The 15,600-nt window shown below is 42.6% G+C and overlaps 1 protein-coding gene across 1 annotated transcript in view; it reads left to right on the top strand.

The window, feature by feature from the left end:
- LOC308305674 (leucine-rich repeat and fibronectin type-III domain-containing protein 2) overlaps positions 1-9,994 on the top strand; it is a 49,996-nt gene extending 40,002 nt beyond the window's left edge. Inside the window, exon 3 of the mRNA XM_080750511.1 lies at positions 8,433-9,994. Coding sequence (XP_080606637.1) covers positions 8,433-9,417 — 985 coding nt within the window. The 3' untranslated portion in view covers positions 9,418-9,994. The remainder of the gene's footprint in view (positions 1-8,432) is intronic.
- The last annotated feature ends 5,606 nt before the right edge of the window (positions 9,995-15,600 follow it).

Here is a 15,600-nt window from a genome sequence, read left to right as displayed (position 1 = left end):
TTTTCAAAATGTTCTTTTCATAGAAAAAAAGGTTATATGGTCATGATTCACCTCCATCCTGGATGGCTTGGTTCGAGGCTTAACATAATTGTTATAAATATTTTTGTAAAAGTCTATGGCGAAAATGAATGGGGAATGACGTAGTGACCCCAGGAATCAACTTCCGCTGCGATGCTCTATGTGGCTGGCTGGCTGGCTGGCTGGCTGGCTGGCTGGCTGGCTGGGTATGTCTGTAGCCTGGCAATACCTTGAGTGGCCACACAAGTTAAAGGAGGGGCGCTGTTGTGCTGGCACAAACACACACACACACACACACACACACACACACACACACACACACACACACACACACACACACACACACACACACACACACACACACAGAGATTCACCGCTCCACTTCGAACCGAGGTTTGATTTTAGTATTCGAATTATTCGACCTCAAAGTATTCGAATAGTCGAATATTCGACAGGGCTGGTCAAACTGTCAAATATTAAGTAAGCAAGAGGCGAACAATGTGAAAATAGACGATCTACATGCTCACAACGCCTCGCAACCCGAGGCGTTGTGAGCATGTAGATCTGCTATTTTCACAATATTTATCTGCGGAACCGAGTCACATTAAATGTAATACCTACAATTCCAAGTGCTTGTCAGGGTGGGGGTCCCCAGTTCAAATATGTTTATTTTGGGGGTCACAGACAAAACAACTTTGAGAACCCCTGGTATAGAGCATTAACAAATTCATCCACCAGGGGCATTGACAACTTATGACTTCCTATCTAGCCAAGCTGTATAAACCATATATTTTTTAAAGAGAAAACAATAAAAAAATAAAAATAAGCGAATATTCGACTTCGGTGAACAACGTTGGATAGTGACTTTGATATTTGAATATTCGAATATTTGGTGAATGCCCTACTATAATCCCCTCAAGATCCCTGGGGTTCCCAGGATCCCACATTTAGAACCTGATTTTTTTGCAAATAAAATATGCATGTGCATGAGTAAGCAAAGCAGCCGCAGCTTAGTGGGTAGAGTGGCCGTCTGGCAATCAGAAGGCTTCCGATTCCCTGGTCTGCATGTGTCTGAAGTGTCCCAGAACAAAGCATGGCGTCTAAACCTTAACCGCTCCCCCCGAGTGTTCTCCATAACTCTCTGAGTAGCCATTAGCTGGGTGAAGCTGAAACTCAATTTCCCCTGGCTGCAAGATTATAAAATAAAATAACAAATAATTTGAAAAAGGTATTGTTGACGACTGGCTGCCATGCCCAGATTAGCACTCACAGATGGATAGGATAAGTGTAGACAGTCGCTGTCTGTTTGTGGTGGTTCTAAAATGTCCATCATGTGGTTCGTGGCAGTGGCTTAGGCTGAAAGAGTGTCCTCTCAGACAGACTGACTCATTTAATAGGCCCCTGAGCCCCTTACGATTGAATTAATGACCATTATCTGGAGGAATGTGATGTATTGTTCATATTAGCAGGGACCCCCTCCCCCCCAGGCTCCTAAAGGATGGGGTGAAACTCTCCCAAAATAAAAAGTAATGTCATAGAAGGTTAATTTCACCCTAAAGTGTTCTAATGAGATAAACCGTGGATTCTTCATTATCTGGGTTTAAAAACTCAAAACCAATATGAAGCCAACGTGAAATCCTCTTCTGAATCGCTCATTAGAAATCCAACAAAGAAAAGGATTATGGGCCTTTACTGTTCAACCTTTGAGATTGGGATCTTGGGCTCTGTGAAATCAATTTCCTGTGCTGTATTACATTAGGTATTCAACTAAGATAATTAAGCAGTAAGTAATTTTATGCTACGCTTGTTAATGAACTTTGCCACTGAGGAGGAACCAATTAGGAAACTTTACAATTTTGCGGTTTCCACTTTTGAATGTGTCCACATTGGCTTTGTACCTAATACCTACTACCTTGAATACCTACTTTATTGGTCACAATTCATTTAACATTGATACACAGAATGTGGGAGGATGGCCTTTAGTTGTTACGCTCCCTGGACCTGGAATCAGCTCCAGAAACACTTTACTCGAGTTTGTATTGATGTATTTTATGTATCTTCATCTTTGTGTTTTCTTTGTATTTTATGTTGTAATGCCTGCTTGGAATGCTTTTCGTCGGCCAGGGCTCCCTTACTAAAGAGATGTCTACCCCAATGGCACGTCGCCAGCGTTAAATAAAGGTTAAATAAAATAATACGGTTGACGCAGTAGTGCTAGCAAAGGAATTACATTTTCTATATCCCAAAATATCAACTTTATTGGCTAGATTTGTGTTTAAGTCAATGATTGATTGACCCCAAAGATTTACTAGCCATAACGACAGTATCTCCCGCATCTGAATTGTGTGGGAATTGGTTCAGGGGCTGAAGGGCCCGTTGTGGAATGCAGTTACAGTAAGTTATGTGTCAGCCATAAACCTTCCCAAACACTCGAACTTGAATCCCAATGAACCCCTTTAGCTATACCTTATCCTATAAAGGCTAAGGTGCCATTGCCCAATGTGATTTACCCCTCCTGCATATCGTCACTGTCGGGCCAAAACCTTATATCTCCAAGTTTCAAATTTGTACGTTTTTCCGCGAGGCAAAGCCCTGCTTCAGACAAGGCCGTCGCACAAAAGTAGTGAGGCGTTGTGTGCTTGTAGATCGTCTGTTTTCACTAGTTTAAATCATTTTAAATATGATAAATGCAAAACGAACGGTTTTGGACATACACGGTTTTCACCCGACAACGACGATATATTCCAGCTTGTGGGTTGTTTAATAAAGGATGCAGTAAGCTATGGGAAGGCAGAAGCTGCGGCTATTAGCTCAGAGATTGGAATAGTGTGTTCTATCGGCAGGAGATATTACAATGTCTACGTCGTCTGAATGGAATACAGTAATAAGGTGTGTTTATTTGATTCTGAAGCTGGCACTCTGCATGTTGTTTTCCGTGCTGGAGAAAATAGGAGAATATGAATTTTTAGTGCCAATAATGTCATATAAACATTGGATGACTCAACCGCATTTTCAGAAAATATCGCTCATCTTAATTCAAGTGGACCAAATGCACTCAGTATTTACTCCAAATATAAATACGTTCCTGTAGAGCAGTGGTTCCCAACCAGTGGTCCGGTGACCCACCAGTGGTCATTGAATAGATTCCAGGTGGTCACCAGCTAAATGATGGAGATTTGGCAACCAAATGGACCTTTTACTCTTGAGAGCATACAATGAAACCAAATGGACACGTCATTTCTACGCTATCGTCTGCATTACTCAATTTACAAGAAGTCTATAATTAGAGAATGTAGTAATTGTTATTTTGGCTGTTTATTTCTCCTATGACACCACATTACAGTTTACAGTTTACAGTTTAGGCATTTAGCAGACGCTTTTAATCCAAAGCGACTTACAATAAGCAGATACAACATCACAATAATAAACAAGATAATAGGTCAGTACATTAACAGCAATATAACAATGTAAATGGATATCTATCTAGAGAAAACACAATATAATCAAAGTTCTAAAGAAACCTAAAAAACAAAAAAACAAAAAAAAATGCTGACTAGCTTCATGTATGGTCATTGATTTTACTGTAGTGCTAAGGGTTTAGGTGGAGTCACATCAATACAGCATGGAATTCTACATCTTACCCAATGCTTACAAGATATTGAATGTTTTGGGTCTGAGAGGCTGAGGTTCAAATGCTAAATAAATAATGGACCTTGATGTGAAAAAGGTTGAAAACCACTGCTGTAGAGCTCTGGAAATGCCAGTACAACATTATACTGTATATCAATAGCATATTTTGTCATTACTCATTAATTTGCATCATCTGATTATCCATCCATCCATCCATCTTCACCCGCTTATCCGGAATCGGGTCACGATCAACTGAGATTTCCAGAGTTCCCTATCCTGAGCAACTTCCTCCACTCCCTCCGGGAGTATACTGAGGTGTTCCCAGGCCAGTGTGGAGATATAATCCTTCCATCTAGTCTTTGGTCTGCTGCGGGGTCTCCTCCCAGAGGGACGTGAATCGAGGACCTTCCTAGGAAGGAGCTCGGGAGGCATCTCCGTACTAGATGCCCGAACCACCTAAGCTGACTCCTTTCCAAGTGTAGGAGCAGCGGTTCTACTCCAAGTCTCTCTCGGGTGACTGAACTTCTCTCACCCTATCTCTAAGGGAGATACCAGCCTGAGAAAACTCATTTCGGCCGCTTGTACCCGTACTTTCGGTCATGACCCACACTCATGACCATAGGTGAGAGTAGGAACGAAAATCTCTGCTCGGTAGACAGAGAGCTTTGCCTTCCGGCTCAACTCTTTTTCTTCATAACAGTGCGATTTAGCGACTGCAAAACCGCTCTTGCTGTTCTCCTTCTCCGCCTTCCTCTTCCTCTCATTCGTGAACAAGACCCCGAGATATTTAATCACTCTGTACTGTTAATTGAATAACAGTTGCCATTAATACTGGTTGATTTTAATGACATTAGTTGAGTTCATGCCAGTGTAACAAATGCATTAAAACATCGTTAGGAGCAGGTTTACATATAGATATGTACTGTAGATGTCCATGAATTGATCTCCAGGACATTACCAGCTCATTTGGTTAATAGCATCTTCCCTAAGGGAATTTTAGCTACAGTATATTAACCAGTCTGTACCAACCAATCTGTGTATGTTAATACAGTTTAATAGCAGGCCATAAAATCCTTACTGTAAGGTTGATAGTGTAACCCCCCAACCCAAAGCATTGAAGCCTGTTCCGTTCTACTGCATAACAGTGGCTTACGTCCCCCCTGGGGGTTTGAATGTCAAAAGACAAACGAGATGGTTTTAAATTGGATTGGGAAAACGTAAAGAGCACACAGAGATGCCAAGTATAGCTCATACATAAACAATGTTGCTACTGTACGATGTCTTTCTTCTAGGCCATGCTTAAGAACGTGCAGAGCCAGAGAAGGGTCCCAGAGTGCTGGTCTCCCTCAAGCAAATGCATGATTAAAAATCAATCAGAGGAGAATGGCAGGAGAAATGATTGCATAAGCCCCCCCTCCCTACACTGTACATGTGAGGCACGGCGGCATCCTTCTGGTTGTGGGAAAGGCAATTAGCGATGAATAATGGAATGCACTGCCAATGGGTCGCCTGGTGAAATACTGAGGGTCTGCATGATTAAGGTGGGGTCCCGCGCTCAGCAGTCTCAAAGCTGTTAATGTTAATCGACATACAGCATGAGTGTCGGTCTATATATCAATGGTTACATCCATGGCAGAGAACTACAGTAGGTGGAACACTTGGGGAGACATGGCAGGTGAAAACATGTAAAAATTCAAAATTTAAAAAATTGAGATTTTTTACTATTTTGCTTCCCAAACATGCCTTCTTTCAAACTAATGCAAAATAAACATTCAAAATACACATATAGATGTTCATTTCACACGTGAAGGTGCCAAGTTAACAGCATTTGTTTCCATACATTTTTTATAAAATAAAGATATATATAGACAATAGAAAATAAATAAAAGATGAATCAAAGAAACATGGCCCCTGCATGTATTAGGAGGGCAGTATGAGTCACCAGAACCGAGGACAGGTGTTTTTGATGAATCTAACATGATTAAAATGGAGTTTGAAGTTACAATTGGTTTCTATAGGATGGGGGTGTGTCTGATCTTTAAAGGCCGTTTTCTCAAAATGTGTTTTTCCTCATACTTAGGTACATAAATCTCCACTTCAGTTGCACCCACATACACCAAACCTTCCAGTTTTATTCTTATCTATATCCTGAAGATATTTACAGAGGGGTTTGTTGATATATCATTCATAGCCTGATTAACATCACATTTTATCACTAAAAACATGGCGAAAATTGTATTTTCATGCCTGTTGACACTATTTTATGATTTATGGAGTGACAAAAAGACATATCTAAAATCCCCTCTGTAATTCCTTTTGTCTCTAATATGTCAAGAAAAGGAAACAATAGTTTTGAACCTGGCATTATCCAATCTTCAGATTTATGTACCTGAAAAGTATGCAAATTGGGCATTATTAGCGCATATAATGCCTAATTTGCATATCTAAACATATAATTTCAGAAAACTTATAATTCAAAAAAGCTTAGTCTTGATGTAAGTAATCAACTGGAAAAGTTTCATTGTGGTAGCTATTAGTTATTTCTTTTACCCTATTCACCTGTAGTGTCTCGCCTTAGTCAGATTTTCGGTCAATTCTTTGTTTGTAGTTACTGCAGTCTAGGGCAGTATTGCTCTCCTCTCTGTCTCTGATAGGGTGACCTGATGAGAATAGGTGACATTTAGGATGGGGGGGAAAGTCAAAATGTATTTCAAACACAATGACCTTGTTGTTGTATGTTACAGTGTGTAATGTAAAATTAGTTTTATTTTATTCATTAATGAGAGTGTTGCCAGTCACCAGCTCTGTCTGTCATCTTTATGTGGCTGCCTGTCACTAGAAAACAAAAAGGGGTAAGAGCATAGCCTCAGAATGGCTGATATTCCATGCATTGCATGCATGCATGTTCCATATACAGCCACTTAACACTCAATGCAATTTTCATCTCCACGGCATTCTAATTTGTGTTCTCAGCAATTATTGCTGAGTCTCTGGGTCATGAGCTCTTGTCATCAACTCCCTCTGAAAGTGGGGCCAAACATGTATATTTAGTGAAATATCTCCACTTTTTTCACGAGGTTCACATGGACCGATGCGATGGCATTCACACGGCAGCACTAAACACATAATTAAGCATAATTATGTCATCACAAATTGCCAAGTGTGATTCCTATTACTCTCGCTCTGTACTAAACGCAATGCAATGCACCTGTCCAAAGCAGGATGTTGCATGATGTTGTTTATTAGCATCATTGTAATGTTATAAGAATTGGGGGGGAAACATAATGGGGAGAAATAGTCCAATGCAGTTGCCCAGTTAAAAGTGTGTTGCCTGTTGCGGGAGGCATTAGTCTCAATAAAGCAAAAGAAAGATGTATGTGAACTTATATCTTTGCCAGGCCATATGGCCTACCCTCCAAGAAAGTAGGACAAGTTACTTACTTCATACAGTATAAGTGTCCATTTGGTTACCAACTCTCCATCATTTACTGTAGCTGGGGACCATCTGGAAACTCCTCAAGGACCACTGGTGGTCCCTGGACCACTGATCTAGGGAACATCTTAAAATATACCGTCAACCCTCAAAAAGCGCATTTACTGTCATGTCAAGTCTTTCTTTTTATACAAAGGGTTGAATGGATATATCAGAGTAGTGGATTGTCATTTCATGAAGTTGCAGAGATAATGGAAAGGCACTTCGAAAGATCAATTAAAGAATGAATTGAAAAGATTAAGATACCTCAGTCAATCACATTAAATTCTACATGATCACTAACAATGCAGGTGTTCATACTATTACTGCACAAAAGTACATATTCCTGGAAAATCTCTATCTGGAGAGTAACTTCAACTGGAGGATTTTCCTTCCTCCGAGAGAGACAGTGTTTCTTGTCTAATTGTGTAAAATCCTGAGTGCAAGATTCCATTTATGATTTTACTGTGTACAAAATGGGCCAGTAGAGACGAACAGATTGTTCATAATGCTGTGAGTTATTTTACGTCTCTTATTTAGACACTATGTTGACGTTCCATTACTAATTCATGCACCGAGCTCTGTTGGTCTTGTCCTCCAGTCATGGCACAAGGTCAAGCTGAATACGAATTACCTCATCATAGCTTTGCAATCTCTGTCTAACCTTTGGGATGTAATGAAAGAAAAAAGAAAACACGATAATGTCAGGCAAATTTAATCTCACTGTGGTTTACTGTGTCTGCTCTGACATTTACAAATCAAATCTGACTGTGCAAACTATATTCTTGGATGGATGGGCTTGCTGGCGGAAGGCTTTGCTCAGAGCCTACATTCTGTAGCACAAACAGCGACTCTTTCAGAGTTTGACTGGACTGGTTGAACAGCTGCAGGGGGATTAAAAATAACCTCTTAATTTCACTTTAAGCTATTTTGAGGGTCAGTATTCAGTGGGAACAAGTTTGTATCAATTTACTGTAATCATTCTATCACGAAAACTAAATTGATGCTACATCGTAAAAATTTGTCGCACAAGTTCCCAAAGGCCAAAACATAGTCTGAGAGTGGCTATTGAACTCGCAACTATTGCTTCATGCATATCAAATTGTTCATATTTCTAAATTACTTTGTGCATATAAATAGCTACTTAGCATGCTTCATTTGAACATTTCCTCTCTGATCTGCCCTGGTCCGCACGAACAAGTTGCTGGTGTAATGCACAAAAGTGTTCTAACCTCATCTTGAACTCCCATAGCTAAGGGGGCCATGTTGTTAATTTCATGCTTTTTTATGTGCTCTCTCTGTCGTCCTGCAGGATGATTCCCATGGCAAACAAAGCCTTCTTACTCTCTAATCTGGTCCCAGGGATGCAGTATGACCTGTGTGTCTTGGCCATCTGGGATGACACCGCCACTACGCTCACTGCCACCAACATCGTCGGCTGCATCCAGTTCGTCACTCGGGATGACTACCCTCAGTGCCAGTCCCTTCACAGTGGCTTCTTGGGAGGCACCATGATCCTGGTGATCGGAGGCATTATTGTGGCCACGCTGCTTGTGTTCATCATCATCCTCATGGTGCGATACAAGGTGACCAGTGGCATTCAGACCAGCAAGCTGCCCGCCGTCAGCAACACCTACTCGCAGACCAACGGCGGGCTTAACCGGCTCAACGGCGCGCCGCCGCAGGTAAAGCCCACCGTGGTGGTCATGTGCGAGGAGATGGTGGAGTTCAAGTGCGGCTCCCTCCAGAGCAGCCTCTCGTCCTCATCCTCCTCGAACTCTCTGGACGGCCACGCCCGCAGGGGGGATGGCGAGCGCTACAGCGTGAGAGCGGGCGAGTGCAGCACGCTCCCCGGCAGCAAGTTCAGGAGGCACGGGCCGGGCGCCAACAAGGCCAGGGCCAACCTGGACCACCTGCTGGGGGCCTTCACCGCGCTGGAGCTGCGGAGCGCGGCCAGAGAGCACCCGGGGGCGCCCGGCACTTCCGCCATGACCGGCACCATGGTGGCAGTGGCGATGGCGCCGCCGTCGGATAGAGAGCCTCTGCTGGGACGCGCCGAGTCCACCACCATGCTGGGCCGGCTCCTCGGGCTGCCCCAGGAGAGCAGGCCCAAGAGGAGCCACTCCTTCGACATGGGCCACGTGGGGGCCACACAGTGCCTCAGCAACTACCCACGCAGGATTAGCAACATCTGGACTAAGCGGAGCCTGTCTGTCAACGGCATGCTGCTGCAGTACGACGAGGAGGGGAAGCCCACGTTTGAGAGCACCGAGTGGGTGATGGAGAGTACAGTTTGAGTACTTACGGTCGAGCTGATGTGCGGCGTCGGGCCAAACTCTGTATTCATTTCAGGAACTAGAGGGACCTCCGAGGGGAGTGGGGTGGGGGAGGGTATCTGCCATGCTGTACTGCATGAAGTTCATCCATGTGAATACTATCGTCTTTCTGTCCAAGTAAATAAGTGGAAAAATACACTGAGATCGATGGTATATTGGTGCCGGTGCACGGTTGGCCATGTTATCCATCCAACTGCAAATCGAGAAATTCACATTGTTTTTTGGGGGGGAAACAACACAGAGATTGTGCGGACTTGCACAAAAACCACAGGGATTATCTCCAGAGGAAACAGGGGGGGAAAGAAAGACGAGTGAAATTCAAAGTGGATTTACCGCCGTGTTTATCAAAAGAGTTTTAATGCCAAGAGGCTCTGCCCCGACTGTGGTAAAGTGTATGCATATCACAATGCTCTTGGACTCTCAGCATGAAACAGGACTACTGCAACGGTAGCAGGAGCATGAGAGGAAATTGTGAAATGAAAGTATTTTTTTTAATTATTATTTTCATCTGGTTTTCGTATAATTTTTACTATTTATTATTTGGGGTGTTACGTCGCCTGGAAGGGGAAAAGCTCAGTTGAGGATGTTGTATCTCTATACCCCCCCCCCCCCCCCCCCCAACCCTAACCCCCCCACACACACACACACACACACACAAACTCACACACACACGCACCTCCCAATAAAGAATACGATTATTTCCTTATTATAAATCATCTCAAATTGCAATTACATAAAGAATGAACAAAATGATACAATTTTAGAGTTACATTATGGATAGCTCTAAGTATTGCTGACGCTGACCCAAAAGCCAGTCTACCTCAGGTCATGTATTATTATGAGGTTATATACACACTGGAGAGAATGAAAAAACCCAAACGCACACGTTGGTTCCACGGACACGCCGGAGCAAAAGAGAATGTCCCTCACTTCTCTTTTTTTTTTCCATAATATAAAACAGTCACTCAATACCTTTCACAAAGTAAATTCCATTTGTTTCCAGCTCAGGTCAGAATCGTGCTGTGACAAAACTCCTGTCTGAAAGCCCTGACAATTTGTGACAAGTGTCTCTGTTCGGCGGCAAAAGGCCAGCGATGTGAGCAGAATGCTTGTCTCGGGGATACGGTGTCCCAGTGCAGCGTTCCGCTGGCGGGGGAGGAGTTCTTCCTGACCATTCTGTTTGCTTTAGCCCTTCTGGAGTGACAGCATGGATTTATAGGTGTGGCATAATTGACAATTTGACATTGACGAGGCTAAGGGAAGATACCAGTTACAGATTTATCCAATTTAAATGGTGATTATGCTGCTTAGGAAGACGTTGAGAGGAAGAAGGACAGCGCATCACTTAAAGCTAAATTTAAGTTTTATACTTTTGCATAGCACAAAGCCACAGGTTTGTGTAATGACTGGGTTGATTTGCTGGAGCTACAGTTTGTATTTAATTCTGTTTCATTCTCAATGGGAGTGTAGTGTCATGATCACGTGGCAATAATTTGAATATAGAAATGATTTGAGATGGTGTTTTGTCTGTATTCAGATTACTGCCTTTAAATCACTGAGCTGTCACTGTTTCTTACGCACATTTTGATGCCTTCAATATCCTGTCCATCTCTGCTGTTTTTCTTTTTCTTCTTTTTTTCTTTTTTCTTTTTTACTGGTTCCTTCTCTAGGTGTACCATTCTGTATATTGGCATTTTGTACGATAACCGGGTGAGAATGTAAAAGGGGAAACTGTGCAGTCGTACTTATTTCTATTTTTGTTCAGCAAACAGTGAGAAGGTGGTGCTTTACTGTGTTGTACCAAACATTGGTGGTTCTTAGCCGGCACAATGACGGGAGGCTCCACTTGGCATGACTTGGGAGACCCTATATCTGTCAATACCTTCACTCCTGTATGGCAGTGGACTCTGTGTACGGAACATGCTGTTTCTACTGCATGTTCATGTCAAGTCCCCTTTCATTTTGAGATCTAAGAGCATCATATAAGTGTGTACTTGACTTGACATGCACTGTATTCAATCCTGAGTGTTAACGTAAGTCTTGAGAGTGTACAAAATGGAACCGACTCGGGTTGCATTTTGTACACCTTCGGAGAGTTACGATGTCACGGAGGAGGATTTTGCTGTGTAGTCATGATTCTCACCTGAGGTTGTAGGAACAAAGAAGAAAAAAAGAAGAAGAGAAAAAAAATGTTTCTGTGTGAAAACATTTTGCTACAAAATGATATAAAATGTTGATAATTCCTACGAACCAAATTGGGTCTTTTGTGTTTGACTTTCTGAAACGTTACACATATTGCTCACATTGTCATTCTCACAATGATTGTGGTAATTATGTCAGTAGCATTGTGTAAAAAAAAAAAGAAAAGAAGAAGAAGAAGATTAAGAAGAAGAAGAAAAGAAAAAAGAAAGAAAGAAAGAAAAAAAAGAGAAATAAATAATGTGCCTTGGATTGTAGTTACATTAATAAATGTTGACAATAAAATATCCAAACCTTTTCAGAATGATTACGCTGGCACACATTAAGTTCATCCTTTCACAACTAGGTGAGTCGAATAACTGTCAGCAGCAACAGAAGCTACAATCAGGGGGTGTCAAATTCCCCTTTGCTGCCTGTGTGTTCCAGCGTTGATTTTGACAGCAGATTTTGATTTAGTTATGGTCTTTTGAATAACATTTCAATTAGTTTTAGTCATATTTTCAAGATTTTAGTTGACTGATGTACAGTTGATTGTTCACCAAAAATGTATTTTGGCGGTGCCTTGATGACATAGTAATGCCTGATTTTACACTTGGTTGCATGCTGAATAGCTCTCAACACATCGTACCACGACGCGTTGTAGATCTGCTATTTTCAGAGCGCAACATCCCAGCGCAACCAAACATGAAATGACTTGTCTTTTTGTTCTACTGGATCCCTTCTCCACTAGTCCCTCCCTAACATTTTAGTCTTTATTTGTTGACAAAATAGTCGTTTAGTCATCATACCTTAGTTTATATCGTTTTCATTTAAGTTTCGTCAGTGAAAAAAAGGTAGTCGACGAACATGTTCCGTCATAGTTTTAGTCGACGAAACACTGGTGTGTTCCTAGATTGAGGGGTCTTCAACAGAGGGTCCGGGACTTGAAAGGTCAAGTTTATTAACTCATTTTGTGCCCCAGAAATTAACGGATTAAAATGTCCAGTGTGCCTCTCGCTGGCTCCATAAACGGCCAGTCTCTTATTTTGAAGGCCAGAAGTCCATAGCTTAAACACTTCCGGTTTGAATTCATCGCGTCATTCACAGGAAGCGGTCATCGTCCACATGGTGTTGTGTAATGGCGGAACGGAGCTTTTCAACATGTGTTATATAAGCGAGCATCTACTGCCATCCTCACTTTGAAAGTGTTGTTTGGAGATAATGGACATTAAAGATGAGATTCCCCGTCTGCCTCAATGTTATGGGATTACTATTTTGTGCTCGTGGATCCGTGATGATGATAAATCAGCGAGGGAGATCGTCTCGGGACCTTCCGTGCATGTACCCGGTAGGATAACCGCCGTTACAGTAATATATTACTTTTCGCGAGACATCTCGCGATCGGCACTGCGGACATCAAAGGGAATTTCGCGAGACATCTCGGGAAAGGCACTAAATGAGTTAAGTATTGACTGTTAAAGTGGTTAAATACAGTATCTGAAAACACAAATTGACATGATTCCAAAATACACTGATGACTGTGCTGTCAAAAGATGAAACTAAATTATATGGAATCTATTAACGCTTCCAGTGCCAGCCCCTAGATGGCGCCATAGAATGCCAGACTTTCTCCCATAGGGGACTGCATTAGCATCCGGGGGCTCACGTTGCAGTGACGCGCGTGCTCACGTTCGTGCACGTCATGGAAAGGTCCCGGATGATAATGCTAACAGAATAGCTATTCCCATTTTGTCATTTTAAAGATCATTTTTCTGCGATTTCGCCGTAAATAAACCTCGCGCCACATCCCTAAAAACACAATCCAGAGATATGGCCCTTCAAAGATGTGGTGTTTCATTGGATTCGGCGGCGATTCGCGGCTACGTTCGCGGCTCACGGCCGGCATGGCTTCCCCAGGATTTGGACCACTGGATTTTAAATTAAGGCTCAGGCTTCAGAAGGCCTCGGATCATTTTATTCATTTCATTAAAAAAGCCGAACTAATTCGGGATCGGCACACTGGACTACGTTCCGGAAGCGGCGCTGAACATTCGGTGAACATTGGGGGTCTCAAAAATGTATTTTAAACCATTTTTAATGGAATATATCGTCGGACCATGTAAAATGGCTAGCTGGCTAGCGTAGGACGAGCCAGGACCACCCACGGCTCTACAAGCAGCTCAGGGTAAGTCAATTAATAAAAAAAAAAATTGTATTGGATTGAAATAAAGCCGAACTAGTTCGGGATCGGCACTCAACAAGTTAACAGGTTGTGGGGGTCCCTGCTTCATCTCTCGCTCAACCAAGGGGTCCTTGGACTGAAAACGTTGAAGACCCCTGTCCTAGATTGAGGGGACTCTTCTCTCCCGGAGAGGTCCAGATGCCGTAATCAGGGCAGCCATCGCCTGCCTCTCCTCAGCACTGTCCTTATTACAAATCACCAGTACAGGCGGCTCCTGGCCAGAGCCCATAATAAGACCTTAATTCATATAATCTGTCAGGGAAGGTGCTTACGGCAGCATGAAGTAAATATAATCTTCAGGAAAGGGCCAAGCGTTCGCTTGATAAGCTGACTGTGTGCACCTGCTCTAGCCCCGGGGGGAACACGGCCCCTGGTTGTCAAACAGCTTTGGGACGCAGAGAAGGCTGTTAGATCACGCTGGCTGTCATTATACAGATGGATATTCAAGTTCTGTTTGCTTTGCTGTCAGGTGGAAGGAAGCCTTGCATGTCCAAAACCATTTTCCTTTCCAGGAAATGGAAAAGAGAGAAAAGAACACTAAGAGTTGAGGCATTACATTTTGCATAACGCGGGAAAACCGCGGTGGGACGAACGGTTCTCGAGATACGTGGATTACATACACACACACACTCGCATTTATTGAAAGATACAACACATATACTGTATGTCACATCTGTATAGTCTTAGGTCTGACACGGCTAGGGAATTGAACCCAACCTTTCAATTTGTGTGTGTGTGTGTGTGTGTGTGTGTGTGTGTGTGTGTGTGTGTGTGTGTGTGTGTGTGTGTGTGTGTGTGTGTGTGTGTGTGTGTGCGTGCGTGCGTGCGTGCGTGCGTGCGTGCGTGCGTGCGTGCGTGCGTGCGTGCGTGCGTGCGTGCGTGCGTGCGTGCGTGCGTGCGTGCGTGCGTGCGTGCGTGCGTGCGTGCGCGCGTGCGTGCGTGTGTGTTTGTGTGGCCAATAGTCACACAATGATATTCACAATGTGAACATGAACTGAATGAGAATCTTTAGACTCTCAAAGAAATGTCAATCGGCCAATCTTGATTACACATTGGGATGGGTGTCAAAAAAGAGAATGTTATGAACTATTAATATTCTTTAAAAAGATTTAAAACGGTTGTCTTAGTTCTCCCTTGCCTCCCATGTAAAAAAGTGTCTTTGGGTGTCCAGAAAAGCGCTATATCAATTTGTGATGTTATTATTACCATAAGAAACACTGTCATGACTCATGATACATGATACATGATGCAGACATGCATTATTATGAGTATACAGAGTATAAAGGTGGTATGACATATATCTTATGCATAGCATTAAGTCTGTTTTATATTCACGTCTGCACTGAAACTGTCGACTCAGAGTGACATTGTTTTAATTTGAAAATATTTCATTTTTGTCAGCCGACACTGTCGACAGACATTCAAGTCTTACTGTACAAGTATAAAAGAGTCTTTATGCACTTCAATAGCTGCACTAAGCTAACCCCATCAAGCACATTGTGTCACCCAGTAAATAGGTGGTGTACATAACCTTGAACCATTTTTCTTAGTCGTTTGTTTTCTATTGCAACTGTATACCATACACCCTATGTCATCTTGGCTTGGATGATGAATGGGATCGTAGCCACAGCCATACCAGGTACATGGCAAAGCTGGTTGCAAATCCCATGCATAAAAATTACCTCTGTAATTGAGAAGAAGGATTTTTCTTTCCCAACAACAAG

Source organism: Nannobrachium achirus (genome assembly GCF_963921795.1).
Source record: "Nannobrachium achirus genome assembly, chromosome: 20".
In the NCBI taxonomy this organism is placed as follows: Eukaryota; Metazoa; Chordata; class Actinopteri; order Myctophiformes; family Myctophidae; genus Nannobrachium; species Nannobrachium achirus.
The sequence above is the reverse complement of the archived record's forward strand: the minus strand, read 5'-3'. Positions and strand labels throughout refer to the sequence as shown.